The 22,050-nt window shown below is 47.3% G+C and overlaps 1 protein-coding gene across 1 annotated transcript in view; it reads left to right on the forward strand.

The window, feature by feature from the left end:
- Nucleotides 1-719: 719 nt before the first annotated feature.
- The window catches only part of LOC119167131 (open rectifier potassium channel protein 1), a 124,753-nt gene continuing 103,422 nt past the window's right edge, over nt 720-22,050 (forward strand). The window contains exon 1 of the mRNA XM_037418559.2: nt 720-3,440. Within this exon, the coding sequence (XP_037274456.2) occupies nt 3,426-3,440 (15 nt within the window). The 5' untranslated portion in view covers nt 720-3,425. The remainder of the gene's footprint in view (nt 3,441-22,050) is intronic.

Below are 22,050 nucleotides of genomic sequence, written 5' to 3' on the forward strand. Positions count from 1 at the left end.
TTAGTAGCGAGTAGGCGCTCTTGGTCTGTGCAATTTCCCGTTCTAGTGACTGTGTCTGTGCGCGCGCCCTTATTCAGTTAAAAGATGAACCAATACCAACTAGCTCAGTTATCTGTGCTACTGCGATGGGTGCATGAATGGAAAAACTTAAGGACATGCATTAGCGCACAGCAGACCGCTTTCTGATGACAGCGAAAACCGCAGAGCATCTACGCATCAACAGGAGAAAATATTCGGCGATTTGATGTGCTACATCCAGGATTTGATCATGAGGACCACGGTATATTGGTCGACTCTAAGGTCCAGTTGATCACTTGAGGTTGCATACCATGAACCAAAATCTCGCTTGCAATAACGTCGGGCTACCCCTGGACACAGTACCGCCTAACGTGCGCAAGGAGTATGTGTAAGCGCAGAGCGTCTGCTACGTTGTTTGCTAAGAGATGCATTCGCACTATCAGCCTTATCTGTGCGGCCATGTGTTCGAATAGCCCGTTTGACGATGATCGTCGCATCGCTGCTCTCGTTGCTTCTCGCCGATATTTGGCCGAAATTAGACACTTCCGTTTCTCGGGGTTGGTGCTCGCGCGACATTACTGGAGATACTTCGAGTGTGCTTATGCATGCGTATTATTCACGCGTAGCTATCGTACCGCCCCAACAATGCGTCGGGAGCGGGAATCGCTCGCGTCGAAGACGCGGTGATCGTCACACCTTCGATTACATCGACAGACCGCGCCGCACGCGGCATTACTGCAGAAAGGAACGGTGGCGGCATCAGCTCGCGAGCACGCACAAGTGGCGAAGTGCTCACTTGGCGGCTCAAACTGCTACCGTGCGCGTGGAGCAACTCCCCTCGCACAGCCTACTGGAAAAAAGAACAAGGCTCTCTTCCCTCCCTCAAGCACTTTCACCCTCCGCCGTCACCTCCTCAGCGTCGGGGCAGCGCACCTTTTCTTCTGGGCTCGCACAGCTGGGTTGGCAGCGACTCAGAACAGCCTCCGCACACGCCGGGAGCAGTCGGCGAGCGCAGCGACGGCCGCCGACGGCGAGGGAGAGAGAACCAGCTAAAAATAATGACCGCGTGGTAGGACCGGGTCCGGATCCCCGGTCTCGCACCCTTCTCGCGCCACCCGAGGACCAGAGAGGCCCGAACCGACGACGGAGACGGCATCATCAGCAGCGGCCGCAGCGCCCCACGGGCGCCGGTACCCATGCGACCACCGATGACGCTGGACCCCGAGGGACCGCTGTCCTGGACCTTCCGGAACGTGTCGTCACCGGAGGTCCCCGGCTGTGGCACGTGAAGCTTGGAATGCGTCCGTGTTATCATCTGTCGCGTCGCCGTGTTGTGTGCGATGCAGTGAACGAGACTTGGAAGACGGTGTCGACACCGCTGCTGCCAGAACGGCCCAAGACGTCCCAGTTGGATTACTCACCCTACGCACCGATCCTGTAACGCATTCGCGTTGTCATACTTGGCAGCTTGTGCTTATTCGATATACATTCTGCACACCATTCCTTCGGATCATCTTCCGTACTCGTTCGATGAGGGCCTTCTGCGAACGTCATTGTGATAAAGTGTGAACTGTGTTCTTCAGATCTTTCGTCTGCGTGCCATACGCTGATTGTCCTTGGTCATCCAACAGACTCATGCTTTTTGCTGTGCTTGCAGCAATCGCGTTTGGATTCACCGATAAGACAGCTAGCTATACGACGTGCAATGATATTGAGGAACTAGTGAAATAATCTATTTTCAGTTGTTTTACTATACGCAGTGTTTGCGCCGACGTCAATCGTCATCGGGAGTTAAGTTTCGTTTTTAGCGCGGGCCACAATACCCAGCTAATCGGAAGGGAGTGATGCAGTGTTGATGCAGGAACCCGGGATTGATTTCTCAAGAAGCTGCTGCTTCTTCTGACGTATTTCGTGCCGTGACGTCGAACGATTGTTGTCAGGCTAAACCGAAGTACGGGAGAAACAGCCCCCCGAATATACTTGTGCGATACAAGTAAGCGAAACAAAAGGAATGCGTTAATATATCAAGCATCAATAAAAAAATCGGAGACGGCCTTTTTAAAGCGCGACGAGCGTCAACGCAAGCATCGTTGACAGTGGTTCGACCTCAGCTCCCAGCGATACAGAACCCGAAGAAGTTGATCTTCAACACCGCTCGGCGTGGTGACCAGGCTACAGAAAAGTATTTCTTGCTTTCGCTGTTCCGCAGACGTTATAGGTGCTGCTCCTGAGATTTCGAATCGTCTTGTGACGAGTCATCCAAAGCCAAGAGGTTCTCCTGCGTCCAAATCGAAAAAAAGCTCCATGTTACTCCTTGAGGTCCTGCAGTTGCAATAGATCACCTAGAAGCAGCGACCATCTGACGTCTTCAAATCAAGCGAGCCTCGCGTTCCGTTTCGTGCCATGTGGCCTTCAAAACAGTATGCCATGTGATCCCTTCGCAGAGAGTGACTACATCGACGACCCTTCGGCGGGAGTAGAGGGGGTCGCACCGCAGCGGTCTTCCGCTGGCATCAGTCGACCACTGGTATCACTCGTAGTACAATGTGCTCTGGGTACGGACCGGTGACCAGCCTGGCTCCGACTTTGATCACGCCTCGACGCTCCCTCAACAAGCTCCGGTGCGCGGCCTGCATAGAGAGCAGCTGTTTCTCGCAGCAAATGTGAGCCGCAGCTGCGGCGGCGTATACAGCTTATTGCCGATTGAGATAGGGCTTGGAGACCGCGTTTCGCGGCCCCGACTGAGCGACCACAGCTGTGCACAGCAAAGTTCCCTGCGAAGGGATTTTTTAGAACGCCGAAAGAAACATAATTGTACGTACCAATAGGAAGTCTGGCTCTTGGACGGAACGACGCTAGGGTTCACGGACATTTGTCTTCAACGTGAGAAGCGGCGCGTGACGTCAGAGAGGGGTGTGTGTGTGTGTGTGCGTGTTTGTGCGCGTGTGCTTGGTTCGCGCTCGCTCCCGAAGGCGTGTGGTTTCGCGGAGGCGAGCCTTTTTTCTCTGTGCTCACGGTTCAGTGACGTGTCTGCTGACGGCAACGGCGAATCTTGGTGACGCGAAGAGTGAAATATTCGCCGGACGAGAGGACAAGAAGAATACGGCGAGGAAAAGAAGGGGAGCGACAGACAAGACAGACTCGAGAAGCGGCCGAGTAGGACCCAGGCAGCCAGTTGCGTGGGAAATTTGTGTACGGAAGCCAAGTTGTCTGCGGCGTCAATCAAGCTTCGCCTTGTGTATGTTGACCGAATCCCCGAAGACCGGGAATGGATTACGCTATGAGGCCGTAGTTTCAACTGCGGCGCCTGCGACCTAGCCCGATCCAGGTGCGCTTCGCCGACGCGTACATACCTGCGCACACTACCTGGCAGTTTCGTTGGATTCGTCCACCTACCGGGAGAAATCATGATTCCTAGAACGGTAAGCGATCTATTTTTTCCCCCTGGACTTCAAAGATTTTTATTAACCGTGGCGGTGGATTTGTAATTATGATGCTTGATTAGAGCCCCGATTGATTGATTTGTGGCGTTTAACGTCCCAAAACCACCATATGATTATGAGAGACGCCGTAGTGGAGGGCTCCGGAAATTGTGATCACCTGGGGTTCTTCAACGTGCACCCAAATTTGAACACACGGGCCTACAACATTTCCGCCTCCATCGGAAATGCAGCCGCCGCAGCCGGGATTTGATCCCGCGACCTGCGGGTCAGCAGCCGAATCTTAGCCACTAGACCACCGCGGTGGAGCAACTGCAGTCCCGATGGTCACGGGTTGGGATTCTTGAGAAGGCAGCCGCATTTCAGTAACGGCGGAATCTATAGAGGCCGTTGCTCTGAAATATACGTGCACGTTACATAACTCCGGGTGTTCGACAATGCCGGATCCCTGTGCTACGGTATCTCTTAATAATACGGAGGCTTGGTACGCAAGGTCCCCGAATTTACTGTCATATTCAATGATTTCATTTCCCGCACCAGTCGTGGGTGTTGCACAGAAAATAACAATACCCAAAACAAAACTGCTAGCTGATATAGTATTCCAAGAACAGACCGGCTGACACTGTAATCGTAGACGTTTAGGTGGCTGATGTGTGGATGATTGGCCAAGACTGGCGCGCGCTACGGAGAGCGCGAAAGGCTTCCTACATACCGTCCTGTTTGCCTATCGTAAATCAAATCATTGCAGCTGTGGCGCGGGAAGCGCCGCGTGGATTTCGGGACGAAAAAGAGGGCCGCCCGCGCATTGCCCGCGTCAGCGGGTTCGAGCCACAGGTATAAATATAAACGAAACATTGAATATAAAAAAATCGTTGAATGCGTTTTATTTGTTTCTTTCTTACGCAGCCAGGCGTGCCTTCCGCGTTTGTAACAGTGGTTCAATTATATTCCGCAACCATCGATTGTGGCAAATCAGTGAAGCTTAAAGACACTGGCTTTTAAATTACATTTATCGTGACTTTGGGCATTTTGGTCAATGGTCAACCATGGTCAACCATTGGTCAACTATTTGTCAACCATTCTTATCAGGATGCATTTTTTTTTGCTTGATCTGCAGGATTTTTCGAAAAGGTGTACTAAAAGAGTCTCACTGCATGATTTCCGTGATACAAAGCTATTTGTTGTCTAGATTTTCACTTTGCGTTACAAACGTTCTTCGGATCTATAAGAGCTAAACCATTCTTATCGGAAACTTCAAACTCACAGTGCTTTAGTTGACACAAGCGCTAAGCGAACAATATTGAGTGCAGCAGGGAAACAAGGGGTGTACTTGTTCGCCCAGTGTGTTTATACATTGGCATGCGTGCCATTACACGCAAGTTCGCCTTCAGAGCGGGGCGATGGTTGATCGCAGCGCCCCCCTCCTTCCTATATTAAGTCAATGTATGGGACATACGTCGCACCCCCTTCCCCCTCTAGGATGACAATGGTAGAAGTCACCCCCACCCCCTTATTTCCGAATATTCATACCTTAAGGTCACACGCAGTGATCAATATGCGTTCCTGTGGGAACAAAAAAAAAACCTCGAATTGCGATAAAATGTGTGAGCAGACGCACATACGAAGGAAACACTGCTGGCTACCATACCAAAGCTTGCAATATTATTAATAACTAACAGACAATGATGTCGAGGAAAGTATAGGAGATGTTATTAGAAGTAATTGTAAATAATGTAAATGCGAATAAAGAGTAGTGGACGAAAAGACAACTAGCCACCGGTAGGGGCCAAACCTGTGACCTTCGGTACTTTGCTTGGCATCATTTTTTATCAGTTGTCATTAATGTTCTGTCTGATAAAAAACAACAACAAAAGAACGAGTCCATAAGTATACACTTCTTTCCTCCAAAGCTTGCTGTTGCCATTCGGAGGAACTTGGGTTGTTATCGTGCAAACAACGACGACGCGCTAATTTAAGATCGGCTCACTCCGTCTCTCCTTTCATCTTCGCCACGAACGGAAACTGAGGTCGATCAATTACACAGCCAATAAGATGCGTCCCCAACATCGTCTGTCATCGCGCCCTTCGATGCGACGCGCGCAGGCTTGTGGCGCGAGCAGAACGTAGTCGGCCGCGTGTGAATGACGTTTATGCAAATGAAGGCGTTCTCCTTAGCAGCGTCGTCCTGTCGCTATAGCTGCATTATACTGTTGAGAGCGCGCACGCATGGTATGCACTGCTCGGAACGTGCAGCTCGCGCTTCGCAACGTCAGTTAGGTGCAGCGATAGTGATGTGGTCTCTGTTTTATAGACAAAGGGAGTGCAATATAAGTGAAATACGAGAAACAATGCGGGGTTAAGAAAACGGGTACGAAAATATGCGTTGCAGAGGGGCGGAATGCAATGACGTAGTCATTGTTAACCTCGCCGTAGTCGTTGTCATTGCTTCTACCGCAACTGTGTACGTGAACATATAAGTGTGCAACTGAAATCTCATCCCCAGCTGTTATATTTGGATCGGTTATAAGATTGCGTAAACAACAAAACGACAGCGGTATAGCATTTCGAGCAGCTTTGTCACGACCCGCAGATAAACGAGAGGTCAGAGGTTCGACCCCCGCCCGCTCCGGGTGCACTACAACCTCGAGGAATTGTCAAAGCGCTTGTGCAAGCTGACTCGAATTCGACAGGGAACTCGCAACCGTACTGCGTCCATCACAACCAACGGTGCCGTTTAAAGATGCTTTACGCCGTAACCTTTGTGACATTTATAACGATATAATTACGTAGCAGTTATTGAAGGCTATTCGTTCATGATTACGAAGACAGAATAATATATGGCTGGCGCATGCTGTTCGTCTTGCGCATTGCAGCGTGCGTGCGTAGTTGTAAAAACGACTCTGTATAGTTTTTCCCGCGTCTTTGTTTTGAAGAGTGAGAGAACAGATTTTTCGTCGTGTTTAAATCGTTTCAATTAACCTTACAATCGCTACATTATAGTTAAAGAAAGAGAATTAACGTTCTCCATGCTTTATCTGGCCTAATTGTCATTTCGATTGGTTAAGTTTAACATATAAACAACCCCCACCTCCCCCCCCCCACCAAAAAAAAAAATCCCCTGCCTTCGCAATTACGGTAGGCAAAGTCGTTGAACTACTTCGTGCGAACTCTTCTACTGCAAGCAGTCTTGCTAGAATCCGCAGCGTTGCACTCAATGCATCACACAGACCGAGTATACATATCGCCTGTATTACGGCTCCCTCAATACGCCGTCGCCATGGTTACGGCAACGTGGGAGCACAGGTGCGCGCTGTTGGGGATCCGATGGCGTGCAGGGATACTGCGCTGCGTGTGACGTGCGATCACCGCGCTTTCATTGTATGTATACTGCGTGCGCAGATGGCTGCAGATAAAACGGAATGGAATTGTTGAAATAACGTCTCCGCCGGGCAATCGAAATGCCGCCAGAGCACGGTTCGTAATTACGCGAAATGTCGAACGCATGTGAATTGGGGTGTTGTCTGTCGACTAAATGCAGCGAAGCAAAGCCCCACATAATAGTCGCCTTGAAATACCTCTGTCGTTTGTTTCGCACTGACGTATATTGCTTGGTGAATACGACCTGTGTGTCCCTCATTCCGTAACTAAACGGATCAACTCTAACACAGAGTGTTAACTGTTCCACCAGACTTTTCTCACTGGTGCTAATAAAAAAAGTAAAAAAAAACTGGTAGGCTTGCATGGAACAAGCAGCCCATTAACACTGAAAGCTGCGGGCGATTGTGGTGTTAAAGATCGTTTATTAACAAAAGAGAGGTGTATGACTCCATCAGGGGTCCGTACAGACAAAATGAACCCCATTGGTTGAAACCGCCCCTTTGGCTCTGATACCAGGCCCGCTGTTCATGAAGGTCTGAGTGACCGAGCAGGGGCGCCTCCCAGCCCTGAGCGGCCACCATAGAGCCACCTATAAACCCTCTCGGCGCGACTACGGCGAGAACTGTGGCAAGACATCCACTATACCATAAATCATAATTTTGCCAAGAAGGATTGTACTCAGTATGCTATATCATTCAACGTTCTCCACTAGGTACCCGCTAAGCGTCTTTGGGGCATGATATACACTTTTTCGATGACGTGGCTGATGAAGATGGCGAATCATGGCCGATACCTTTGTAATGAGTAAGAAGCTTTTAACTAGACACTCGTTACACAATTCGCATTGTGTGACGCCTGGCTGTTCTTTTACTCTTCCACCACGCTCTATTACATCTTTCAACGGGATTTCTTGCCCGACGTGATGCATATGATCTTCTTTCTGCAGAGTTCAAAGCACGGGACTTGGTTCTGTGTTACGTTCGTTCATCCTGCGCACGTTTATTTTCAACTCTCTCCGAGTTCAAACCGGGTGAGATTCGAACCCAGACCCCGTGCGTGACAGTAGAGTATTATATATATTACTCTACTGCCACGCAAATGGTTTCACTTCAAATCTCTTACCGGTTCTGGATATAATTTTTTACTCCTTGCGAGCGGTTACAGACTCGACGTCGGCGGCGTTGGACAGCTACGCTGTCTGAGTAGATTCTTCATGCGATACGGCAACACATTTCACTGCAAATGTGAAAGGGCCCCTTGTAAATTTGCGTAAGACGATTCGAAGGTGATAACCATCTTCTTCCTCTTCTCATACTACTCACAGTCTACTACTCCCCCTTTTTTTTTGCCTAATAGTTGTCGTCGTCAAGTACTAGAAAAACACGCGAAATTACGCCATTACGCACATGGACAAGCACGCACGCACTTTGTCCCAGTACTTCAATACAAATTTTACCAGAAAAGAGGCGTTGTAAAGAAACGCAAATAATTGCACAATCGATATGTCAACCCATGGAATTGAGGTTCGCAAAGGTGCACCCTCGGCAGACACTGGGTACTTGTAAATAGTTTCCTAATTATTGCTGGTAAAGCTATGAACCATCCAATGTCTATGCTTTAAACTATGAAGCTGCTTAAGCTCAAGAAATTCCCATTAGTTGCGAACAGAAATTATCCCACCATGTTTGTTTGCTTGTTTGTTTGTTTGTTGCCTCTAAGCTGTAAAGCATGTGAAACACTGATTGAGAGTCTATAATTAAAAGGTTAAAGAAAAAAATGGCAAGTGAACTTTCAGAAAATAAAATAATAAAATTAAGATAAATCAATACGAGAAAAAAGAGAGCTAGAACAATATTAGGAGACTGAAATTTCGATTGGACCAGACACTTTAGTTTACCTCACCCGATCAAAATTGAATGAACGTGCGACGTTCACTTACATTATCAATCATATCACAAGAAGTCGTCAAGAATATATTTAAGTGGGCATTATATTGACATGCGTTTGAATTCTTGAATAAAATTGCATACCGCATCAAATACGTTTCTGTTGCCATGTCCCAAGCAGGAGGCTCCGGAACTGAGAACATTCTCTGCAGTTAAATTGAAACCTACTGTGGAAAAACGAAACAACTTAAGGTCTCTTCCTAATTAATGAATAGTTCCCACTTTCTGCCCCGCCGTGGTGGTCTAGTGGCTAAGGTACTCGGCTGCTGACCCGCAGGTCGCGGGTTCGAATCCCGGCTGCGGCGGCTGCATTTCCGATGGAGGCGGAAATGTTGTAGGCCCGTGTGCCCAGATTTGGGTGCACGTTAAAGAACCCCAGGTGGTAAAATTTCCGGAGTCCTCCACTACGGCGTCTCTCATAATCATATGGTGGTTTTGGGACGTTAAACCCCACATATCAATCAGTTCCCACTTTCTAGATTAAGTCCACTGAGGTTTGCCAGTGATACCTCAGATACCGATACTCCGTCCATTTAGGAATATTTTTCATCAAATCTGAGCCGCCCCACGCTGTTTTCCTCCTCTTCTGCTTTGCTTCCGCAACATGCGCACCGATATGCCCGGCGTGAGAAAGATGATAGGTGATGGGTATAAGAGAAGTACAAAGATATATAGAGTGATAGACGTGGTGAGAGAGAGTCTCGTCAGCGCAGTCGCCAGCACAAAAATGAAGCGTTCGTCAATGAGGCGACGAAGTCCGTAGAAGCATAAAACTCGAGGAAGGCTCGCAGAGCTTGCATCTTCGAGAATGCGGGGAAAAAAAAAATTAGCTTCGTCTTAAGCTTCGCTTTTAACAGTTGAACGTGATTGCGATATCGTGTCCCCGTAGAGCGTACTTCAAACACTTAGTGAATGAAATCTCTCCGAACTTGCTGTGCACCCCGGCACAACGTGGACTTGAAGGAATAGGCGCAATAACGTGTGCCTTCTGTAGTGGGTAGTTGGCTGGCTTGAAACAGTGAAGTCATTATGATAATCACATGTTCTATTGCCCAATGGCAGTCTGCGTTTGTAACCACGCATTATTACTGAATAGTTCATGTTCTATTGTGCATCATGTATACAGGACGCGTGTGTTGGTAAATTATGAAAGTTGCTTTCACTGCCTTTCCAATGAGATGTTGTTGTCGCTGTATTCACCAGTAGACGCGCGGCTCTGTCGCGGCTTGCCACGCGGACGACCGGGGTTCGATTCCCGCTCAGACTCGGAATTTTTCGTTTTTTATCTTATTTCCAACATTCTTGATTTATCGGTCACGCACGAGGTAAAGGTTTTTCGCTTGCAACCAACGACGCCTACACCGACGCCGACGCCAGAATTTCTGCAAAATGAGCTCTTTAACGCTGTCGCGTTAGAAAAACGTACAACACCGTTGCCGCAGGCAGACAGAGCAGGTGAGAGTGGCTCACCATCACGGATCGTTATTCGGCCAGGGCAGGACAGATGAACTAACTGTGATCGGAGAAAGAAAGAAAGAAAAAGAAAGAAAGAAAGAAAGAAAGAAAGAAAGAAAGAAAGAAAGACGGGAATTAAAAGCAAGAAGAAAAAGAAACAAACAAATTTATCAACTTATTGCGCTGATGTCCCAGCCATGATGTAGATGTAGATCCTAAACCTTTGGGACTGGCCACAAGCATCTGGTATCGAAAATGAAAGACACTTCAGTGGCGAATTGAACAAAATGCATACTACTTGCAATAGCCTGTAGTTACACAGGATATTTCTTTTATTTCTCGACATAATAATTGATTAATTATTCTTACTTGCCTATTTTTTATTTATGGGCTGGAAACCCAAAATATGAATACTGAGATGTAGAACACTTTCAGAAACCACCGACTAAATTGTTTCTTGTACCGACTAAATTGTTTCTTGTACGATACTTCTAGCACTGTTATTCTTTCGCCCCGCCGCGGCGGTCTATAGTGGCTAAGGCACTTGGCTGCTGACCCGCAGGTCGCGGGTTCGGATCCCGGCTGCGGCGGCTGCATTTCCGATGAAGGCGGAAATGTTGTAGGCCCGTGTGCTCAGATTTGGGTGCACGTTAAAGAACCCCAGGTGGTCGAAATTTCCGGAGCCCTTCACTACGGCGTCTCTCATAATCAAATTGTGGTGTTGGGACGTTAAACACCACATATCAATCAATCAATCAATCAATCAATCAATCAATCAATCAATCAATCAATCAATCAACTGTTATTCTTTCCGCGTTGTAAAGAAAGCTCAGGATAGCAGCACTATAGCAGTGCGCTCGCGGTACGTCACACGGCTTCTTTTCACGTTTCGCGGGCTTCCTTTGCAACGTGGAAAAAATAACAGCGCGAGACGTATCGTACAGAAAACAATTTGTTCGGTGGTTTGTGAAAGTGCTCTACATATCAGTGTTCATATTTTGCGTTTCCAGCCCATAATTAAAAATTAGTAATTAAGAATTATTAATCAATTAGAATGGGGAGAAATAAAAAATAGCCTGAGTACCTACAGACCAGTGCGAGTAATTTGCGTTTGATTCAATTCGCCTCCTAAGTGCCTTTCATTTTCAAATTCTTGGCTCAAGTTATGTTGGACACCTTGTATATATTCTACCGACGAAAATAGTTATATCCGAGCTTCTCTTTTTTTTTTGAGATCACTTCCCCCGCCCTATTGAAGAATCATTGCCGTCGAGTGGTTAATTATTTTTTTATTTATTTGATACTGTCAGCCCCGTGCTTTGGGTCATTGCAGGGAAGGTATCACATAACACATAGTATTTACACAACGAAGCAATATGCAAGAGCACACAGGAATAACAAATGTAGAATCACCATCCGCGCGATATGCGTCACATGGCATTGTCAGCCTCCACCTGAGCTGTCTTCAAGCGGTCTATAGATCTCATCTCTTCACATCCGTTAACGAGGACAGTCAAGTACTTAAAACAAAAGCGTTGGGTCTTGTGTTTGATCTCTGGGCTAGGACAAATTTCTCGTCAACTCGCTTTTGTTTCTGAGAAATTCACATGGTCTTCCTCGGCGGTTTCATGATACAAACACGTGATCATCAATTTCCCCGTCACATACGGATGGAAGTGGAGTATTCAAGCGAAAAGCGAACCGCGGGCATCACTGCCGCAAGTGCGGACGCCCAGGTTTGTTAAGCTGTCGAAGAGCAATGGATCTGCATCTGGAATTCCGAAGGCGCGCGTCCGCTATAAAGGTCGCGCTTGCGGCGACAGGAAGAGAAATAATTAATGACGGTCTTCCGCCGCTATTTAGAGCGTGACGTCACCGCGTTGTTTTGCACTCCGCTGGTAAAAGTGCACCGCCTCAAGTATATATAGCACCGCCGTCCGTACGTATAACGAGCTCGCAGATGTTGTTTACTTCCTCTATCTTTTTCAGAGGTTTTGATTGATATGCCGTGTTTAACGACCCCGAACCACCACCTTACGATTACGAGAGACGCCGTAGTGGAGGGCTCCGGAAATTTTGACCACGCATAGATCAGAAAGAAATTCGAGTAGAACTAACTATGCTTGTTTTGTATGTCATGTGTGAAAGCGTCGTTATAATGGCGTTGGTTGAATGAAGGTATAATGTTGTCTGACTAAAGGCGGATGCCCAGTGTGTTTTCTTACCCGAAAGAGCGCTGTAGCAACATATCCGGTCCCCGTTTCAGGTGCGAAAAGCCGCGTGGCATAATAAAAGTTATAAACTTTTATGTCTACTGTATAGGAAAACACAGCATCTATTATGTAAGCTTCCAGCTTTGTCTGCAACGTGCGTACTATAGTACGCGCTGAGAGCTGGGCTAGTTGGTGAGACATCATTTAACCATATGATGTAGTAGCGCAAATTCACGGGGACAAAGAGGACAAGAAAAGTGTCGGACAAGAAAAGAGGACAAGTAAAGAGGACAAGAAGAGTAAGAAGACAAGAAGAGTAAGAGACGAGAGGAGGACAAGTAAAGAGGACAAGTAAGAGGACAAGTAAGAGGACAAGAAGGAGGACAAGAAAAGAGGACAAGTAGCGAGTGTCGTGTTTTCTTGTCCTCTTTGTCCCCGTGAATTTGCGCTACTACACCATATGGTTAAATGATATAGTACGCGCGTTGCAGACAAAGCTGGAAACTATCTACAGTACGGGCTCGCGAACAACATGGCGCGCAGTTTTCAACACGCTTTGATCTGGGTGCCAATGAAAATATGCTAGAATGGTTCTTGATTCTATCGTAAATAACTCTAGTGGCTCCTTAACACAATCTAGGCTAAAACTGCATCTAAAGAAGGGCGAAAGGAGAGAGAGAATGCAGATGCCGCGCTCTTCGCGTCTCTTTCCATCCCAATTTTACGTGAGTTTACTAAAGTGGGCTTCTTCGCATAGTAGTTCTTTTTGCAAGGAAGCTACCTTGGAGTAATTAGTGCTTTTACATTTAAATGGGCCCTGAAGTACTTTTTCAAGTAACCATGGAATGGACTCACTAAAAAAGCTTATTGAACACGAATTTAACGCCGCAAAAATTTTAAGAATCCGTCCACTATGAGCGAAGTTAGAGATTTGTCGAACGATGAAATTGCATTCTCCATTCTCTCACCCCGATGAAACCTCTGGAAGCTAAGCAGGGAGGGAGGGGGGCATCACATCACGCGCGCATGGTAACCTTGAGTACTTTCTTTCTTTTTTTTCTTCGAATACGCAACTTTTTCAGTACGATCGCGCGCGCACGAGTGGACAAGTCGCTGCTTCCCGCGGCGATCTCTGTCACGACCGAGCGCGCCATGTTCTAATCAGCCAAAGACTGATAGAAGGCCTTCTGCGAATCATTTTACACCGAAAGCTGTTATGAGATCACTTTTCGGGTCACGCGCAGTCGCATGTTGTCTGACGCCGCCGCTGGTGTCTGTAACCACATCACGCGAAATTATAAAAATTAAACCTTGCATTAATGCCACAGTAGGGCTGAAACCCGGGTCCACTGGGTACCAGCCAAATATTCTACCACTCAGTTACGCCGCTGCAAGTCAAACTTGCCTTAGGCAGGCATGACCTAGCACCAATGGCACAGTGGGGCTTGAACCCGGGTCCACTGGGTGCCAGCCCAGTATTCTACCTCTGAGCTACACCGTTGCTTGTGAGTTGTTGTCAAACTTTCCTTATATAGGCAGACTTGTTGTCGGGAAGGCAACGGCGTTTACACGACTTATAAAGCGTTTTACAACAGCGAAAGACCAACCAGTCGTCGCACAATGCGAATAGCGTAACGAGTGGGCCGTCCAATGCTCCAACCCACTACGAAATCTTGTTCTTGTTTGCCTAATAACTGTGGCGCATAGCCACTTCAGTCTTAATTCCTCATCGTCGTCAGCCACTGCATGGACAATCGGCACAAAATTCCTTGCAAGTGTTTAGCGGATAGCACGCTTCTCAAAAGAATGACGAAAAATAGCATAGCGAACGCCGGCCTACTATCCGAAAGCTTATTATTAATGCCCGAGTGGGTATCATTCAAGTGTGCTTGCAGTAGTTACACAATGTGTGTTTTGAAAAGGCTGTGAAAGGCCGCTCTTGTAGCTTTTGCCTCCGTCATATGTCGAGAGAAGAGAAAGCACTTCCTAGCCGACTTTGATAATTTATTGCGAATTCCTGGCCACGTGTTGCTCTATGATGATAGTTACAGCGCGAGAACAGAACGACGACAAAGAGACAAGAAGGACACGAGCGCTCGTGTCCTTCTTGTCTCTGTCGTCGTTCTGTTCTCGCGCTATAACTATCGTCATGTCATACCTGGCCTGCGCCTGTGCTCCCTCTCTACGCCGTTAACTAGCCCAAGCTGCCACACTTGCTCTATAATATTTGGCTTACGTGTTGTCGGGGGCCTCGACTACCGATCGGCAGCGTTTTCTGACCATGCTCAAAAAGTGTTGCAAAGTCGCGTTTACTGAAACAAAAACGTGGTGAAAATAAAGGGGGGGGGGGGGTACGCTAATCTGCGCCATGGCGCTTCGTCGGTTCTCTTTATCTTACCAACATCAATATATTACCAGAACAAAAGCCGACAGTGACGTACAGCTCATAAAATGACGTCACGCGTGACATTTCTCTACAGATCACGTGACGCCACCGCTTGTGACATCAATCGGAAAGTGCACCGCCCTCTTTAGAATGTGGAAGAGTGCGTGGCGAACAAATTCCACTGTCGGACCACACACAACTTGTTCATTTTAAACTTTGAACTTTGACTTACACTTTCTGGATCTTAGATGACGGAATGAACGACGGTAGGGCTTCCAAAGAAGGATGTATCAGCCTAAACAAATTCAAAATTTCATTTTAGTTCAACACCCATTACGATTCTCTAGCGGTTCTGGTGCTCGGGGGCTGACCAGAAGGTTGTGGGATTGAATGTCGGTAGCGGCAGCCGCACTGTTGATGGATTCAAAAATACTTGAGACGCGAGTGTTGACAGTTGGGTACGCGTTTAAGAACCCGTGGAGCCCAGCCGCGGTGGTCTAGTGGCGAAGGTACTCGGCTGCTGACCAAGGTGGACGATTGCGCCAGTTGGTGATACATGATACATGAGTTGGTGATGCACAATACAGAGGCAATGAACAACCGATACCAAGGTCAACGCTTAATCGGAAAAGTCGTTCAGTGTTTCATTGATGGAGCACAGTATTTTGCTGCGTAGACACCAGCGTCAATACTGCGCTCACCCCCCACCCCCTCCCCCCCTTTTGCGTGGCCCACCTGTGTCACCCGTCACCTCAATAGCTGAGGGCCCACTTTTAGCAGGAGGGGCTGCGACGGTGACTTGCTTCAACCTCCACGTCACGCGTTTTATTAGGGCCAGCGAGAAAGAGAGTGAGAGAAAGAGAGAGGAAGGCAGACTGAACGGCGCTCGGTTGCGGTGTAGGAGAACAATTAGCCAGCGGCTGCTGCTGCTGCTGCTTCCCTGAGGCCGTGCGAGCCTATCTTTAGCGGCAGCGCGAGAATATAAAAGCACTACGATGCAGTAACCGACGGTGGGCCACGGCCCCATGCAGGCGCGTTTAGTAACTCCGATCCGCATTAGCGCAACCTTGGAACCGCAGCGTGCGTGTGTGAAGGAACAATCTCCAGGGTGGTTGGTGCACTGGCGCTTGTTCCAGCTTTCGCCTTTTGTTTTCGTGACGTATGTGCGACGGCTTAAGAGCATGCCCGCGGTTTACTGCGCAATTGCGCTGCGAACTGCAGCAGTGGTTGCTTCGTTGGCTGGCCTTGGATTTACGCAGTTAAACTCGAAGGCGTGGGTTCGATTCCCGACCGCGACGAGACACTTCGATGAGTGAGAAATTCACAAAGAAAAAAGTCCGGCCTTATCCACGAAGTGAATGATGATGAGTTTGCGAAGCTGCGGAGGTAAACCTGGTAAACCATGAATCTTCCGTACATCTTGCCCACTCGATTTTATTACAACGCTCCCCCTAGCGCACGTCGCCACACTAAATCGAATGATTGTCCTCTACCAATGACATGCGCCATATGTGACATCATCCCTATTTTATAACATTTCGCATCTTTCATCATCAACTACAAGTACCACTGTCTAGTTTATAACACCGTGCATCTTTTCATCATCAGCTACAAGTACCGCTACCTAGTGAACACTGCAAGAACTAAACGAGAGGTGGCTACATGGATGGATGTGGCTGTACCCTTTAGATCGGGTGGCGGCTAACGCCACCTAGCCGTAATACTTACACAAAGGGGACGGTACCACCATCTAGCGAACACTGCAAGAACTAAACGAGAGGTGTCTACGTACAGGCGACGCACAGTCCAGGCCTTAAAGCTTCGCCTCTAAAAAAAAAAAAAAAAAAAAAACGCCGACGATCGCGATACTGCCTAAGGCAATTTCTGAGCAATGTAACCTTCGTTGCATGTTGCCACAGAAACTGCCATCGTTCAAGTACACTATACGCACTTCACCCTTATTCGTAACCACCATCAGTTATCGCCGTGAATGGCACGGTGGATTGGTAAGACTATCGCTTCGGCGGCACTGGAGTTTATAGCAAGAACGTCTTCATCCAGAGATCAATGTTACATCGATAGTTCCGTAAATACATTGAGTACGTGCATACGGGCAATGTGACAATGAAATCGCCAAACGTTTACCCTTCACTGTTCTTAGGTCTCGTTCTTTCGAGCAATTTTCGTCGTTGCAGATTATTCTAAAAGAAATATTCAGCAAATATTCGGGGTTTCGAGTATGCACTATTCGATTCGATAACCAAATCAGATAGACCACTATGCGACTTGCCATTCAAATGTTCCGAATATTCGCACAACTTCATAGTGATGTACACCATCACCGTGTCATCGTTTTTGGGTTGCTATAGTTAGTCAATGAACCAATGTAATGCGGGAGGTATGTGGAAAAATACAGCAGAGTTGGAACGCTCTAATAACCAGCGGTCTAGTCTGAATAATGCCTACGAATACTATAGCGCCTAGAAGACGAAAAGAAGATTATTTATTTAATTCAATTTATTCATATACTTACATGGCGATTCTTAGAGAAAAGTTAAGGAGCTACTCAAAATCTGTGACCCTGTATTATAACGAAACGCAGGTGTCAAAGTAATATTTGTTTCAGCTTTTTTTCTGTCCTATTATATGCATCCCAATTCAAATATTTTATTTTTATGCAGTTATTCACAGAACACCTGACAAGCCGCTTGTTCGAAGGTATAATGAGAGGAATCTGCACATTCCATGCGGCTCAAAATACCACGACCGATACAAAAAAATCTGGGCAGGTAGTCAACAAATCGTTAGTTATTTAACAAATATGGCAAGGGCCAATCACATATATGATGAAGAAGAGAAACAAGTGTGAGGACATTGAAGATAGCGGTTAAGAAACAAGACTTACGGAAGACTATAGAATCACACAGCCACGCTGATCTATTGTTGCAATGTTATTTTTGTGTTTTTTTTGTGCTCGTGTGTGTGCGTGAAGAAAAGCCGCTCACGTCACAAGCAGTCGTCGACATTTCTCTAATCGCATTATGTTCAAGAGTCAGAAGCTGCCGTAGCATGCGCATGTAAAGGGCCGCAGGTTTATGTACCGCTACAGAGCCAACTGATATTGTCACAGTACCTTCAGGCAACGGGCTTAACGAAAAGCACAGGTGCGAACCCATCCTCTCACGAGACGTTCATTCAATCAGCTTTACGTTTGCAGTCGATTAAATCCCTAATACCCGCCCCCCACTTCAAATGCGAGTTTGGTGACGGCGCTGCGTTTTGCAGAAAACGCGAGTGTAGAACTGCAAGCTAACTTTATTTTATGGAGTTTTAGAATAGCGAACGCAAAACATTGCGTCAGCATTTCCCCCCGCTGCGTATTAACTCACTGGTTAACCTCTCTTCCTAAAAGCACGGGGAGAAAGTGAGAAATGGATTTGAGGAGGCACAGTGGTCGGCCCGAGTGAGTTCGCTCTAGCCTTCTACTTTGCGCAGGATAAGAGAAATACGGTGAAAAAAAAAGTGATGATGGGTGACGATGGGGACAGAGACAAGTTTCCTAAAAAGTACAGTACTGGACACTAGCACTCTGGCGTAGCCAGAGTGCTACGTGGTTACTGTATATAAGCGTAAAGGCAGGGAAGTCAGCTAAGTTACACCCTGCTTACCAGCTTATACGGGGAAGGGAAAAAAATGGGAAGGAAGAGAACATAGAAAGGAATAACCAAAAGGAGGACAACAAGCGTGCTCCTATGCATTGCGTGATACACCGCATGTACCAATGAGCTCAGAGACTTTCGGCTGTTGCATTGCGCGGTTCGACTGCGGTTGTCTCAGAAGAAGTAGATCACGAGCCATGATGTTTAGGGCAACGTTACTACAGAAAAATAATAACGTTGGTTTAGGGAGGGTTGCAAGGATGGGCTCTGAGGTGTATACGCATTTGCTTATCGGCCTCATAAATACGAACGTGACGCACGCATTGCGCGAAGTCTGCCTCATAAGCACTTCGTCATGTCGTTCTTTCTTGTGGTGTCGTTTCGCGCTAAATAACAGTCGCTATGCATTTGCACCATAGATATATCGACAGAATAGGGAGGGGGGGGGGGCGCTGGTCCCCCTATAGTCATTTATGGAGAAGACCGATGAGGGGGGCGCAGCGATGAACCCCTGAATTAGAACCCTGCGCTCGCCTATGCTTCTATTCGCGAATGAGCGTCAGATGCGAATGAGCGTCAGATGAGTGGGCACGGGAAAGTCACCTGCGACACCATGGCTCAATTCCGCTTCGTGCGACTTTTTTACTTCGTGCAGGCTCTGGTCCGTTTCGCCACTTGTCCGAGCTGCCACGTGTTACGCACCGTCTATCTGATGCCTACGGATCAACAGTCAAATCAGCCGGTGCACAGCGACAGCGATGAAACGCCATACCATCTGATGACTTTCAACGATTATCCGCAAGACGCATCACTCCACTTGACCTGGACAGCCGCATCGACAAAGCAACCAGTTTCAGCGCAAGCTATAACCAGGCTCGGTGCTTCGCATCGCTTCAGTGGGCACGGGAAAGTCACCTGCGACACCATGGCTCAATTCCGCTTCGTGCGACTTTTTTACTTCGTGCAGGCTCTGGTCCGTTTCGCCACTTGTCCGAGCTGCCACGTGTTACGCACCGTCTATCTGATGCCTACGGATCAACAGTCAAATCAGCCGGTGCACAGCGACAGCGATGAAACGCCATACCATCTGATGACTTTCAACGATTATCCGCAAGACGCATCACTCCACTTGACCTGGACAGCCGCATCGACAAAGCAACCAGTTTCAGCGCAAGCTATAACCAGGCTCGGTGCTTCGCATCGCTTCAGTGGGCACGGGAAAGTCACCTGCGACACCATGGCTCAATTCCGCTTCGTGCGACTTTTTTACTTCGTGCAGGCTCTGGTCCGTTTCGCCACTTGTCCGAGCTGCCACGTGTTACGCACCGTCTATCTGATGCCTACGGATCAACAGTCAAATCAGCCGGTGCACAGCGACAGCGATGAAACGCCATACCATCTGATGACTTTCAACGATTATCCGCAAGACGCATCACTCCACTTGACCTGGACAGCCGCATCGACAAAGCAACCAGTTTCAGCGCAAGCTATAACCAGGCTCGGTGCTTCGCATCGCTTCAGTGGGCACGGGAAAGTCACCTGCGACACCATGGCTCAATTCCGCTTCGTGCGACTTTTTTACTTCGTGCAGGTTAGTAACAAATGTTCCCTGTTTGCTAAGCGCACTAGCAACAGATGTACTTTGCTTTTCCCGTGCCCCCACGCACTGTGTACCGCATATGATGAATATGTTCATGTACTTTCTAAGCTGTTGTGTTGCGGAGATATTGAAAGCAACCCCGGTCCCGATGAATGGCAAAAAGAAGTGCTAACGATGTTAAAAGAACTAAAGGCTGAGACGGGTAGGCTAGCCCAGGGCCAAGTGGATATCTCGGCTAATGTCGCGACGGCGCAGAAGTCTTTCGAAGAAGGGTTTGTCGCAATGAATACGCGGATATTGAAAATCGAGGCCCAATGTGACAAAATTGATGACGTAAAAGAGCGGCTCATTCTAGCAGAAGAGGCCGTGAAAACCTTCGAACAAACAAGCACTGTCATGAGTTCACGCCTTGACGTCATTGAAGACAGGGCGCGTCGTGATAACCTAATCTTTCATGGTATCCCGGACGCTAAGGAATCGTGGATACAAACTGAGGAAAAAATTGTAAGCCTTCTGATGCAACATGTCGACCCGAACATAACTGATGATGTAATTGAGCGTGCGCATAGGTTAGGTGGCAGCTACCAAGAAAACAGGTGTAGACCTGTCATTGTCAAGTTTAGTCGTTTTAAGCTTCGGCAACAAGTTCTTTTTAAGCGAGCAACGTTTAAAGGTATTAATGTTTCCGTCACAGAAGACTTTTCAATAGCCACACGAGTTGCACGGAAAAAACTATTTGAGTTTGCAAACTCATTGCCACAGTCACCAGCTTTCTCAGTTCGCCATGACAAGTTGTATGTAGGTAACACATGCTACATTTATGACCGTGCTACTGATAGTATACTAAAGAAGGCAACTAGTAAGATTACAACTCCCGTTCCAAACGACAGTGTCACCCAAGATAAGCCTTCGGGTAGTCGCAATGGACCCGCCTTTAGTACTCGTAACCGCAAAATGAATGCGAATTCTACTCACTTCAGTCGTCCTCACAAGTAACAATTAGCCGGAGGTAGGAATGATGACGTGACTGCTCTTTTCAATGTCCCTGTTCTTTTTTCCAACATAAGGAGCATTATGAAACACAGGATTCAGCTTAATTCTATTATTTCCTCAATGGAGGCAAAATTAGTAATATTAACCGAGACATGGCTCAACTCAACGGTGGAAAATACAGAAATTTTCCAGACTGACGTCACATATGATGTGTATCGGTGCGATAGAGAAGATAGACAGGGTGGTGGTGTATTGATAGCCGTATCGCAAACAATTTCCTCTTTTCAAGTAGAAGTTGTGTCCTCTCTGGAAACAGTCTGGGTTGGTATTTCAAGTAAGCACACAAAGATTATATTAGGCGTATGCTATCGTCCCCCAAACTATACATCGTCATTCGTCGATCAATTGCATGACGTTCTCAGCTATGTCGTCACTCGGTATCCTTCGTCACCAATTTTTCTTTTTGGTGACATGAATTTTCCTAACATTACCTGGCACGCTGGTGTTCCTCTACTCGACCCCTTTTCAACACAATCCCAACAGTTCCTAGATTTTTGTAATTGTTTCAACTTTACCCAGGTTGTAACGAAACCAACAAGGGTAACTAATGAATCGTCTAATACATTAGACCTAGTTTTGTCAACTCATCCAGACTTCATATCCCCAATTATCTATCTTCCTGGTCTGAGCGACCATTTGGTGTTACATTTCGACATCACCATGTCTTTTTCACGTGGAACTGAAAAAGACAAGTACATCCGGGACTACCGCAATGCAGATTTTGACGCCATTAACCAAGATATGTGCGCGTACTTAGACACATTTTGTTGCAATTTTGAAGAGAGAAGTGTACAAGAGAACTGGGACCTTTTCAAAAACTTAGTTACTAATGTCACCAATGCGCACATTCCCCTTCGACGCATACGGAACAACACAAAAAGACCGTGGTATAACAAGCATCT

This window comes from Rhipicephalus microplus, chromosome 6 (genome assembly GCF_043290135.1).
Source record: "Rhipicephalus microplus isolate Deutch F79 chromosome 6, USDA_Rmic, whole genome shotgun sequence".
Taxonomy (NCBI): domain Eukaryota; kingdom Metazoa; phylum Arthropoda; class Arachnida; order Ixodida; family Ixodidae; genus Rhipicephalus; species Rhipicephalus microplus.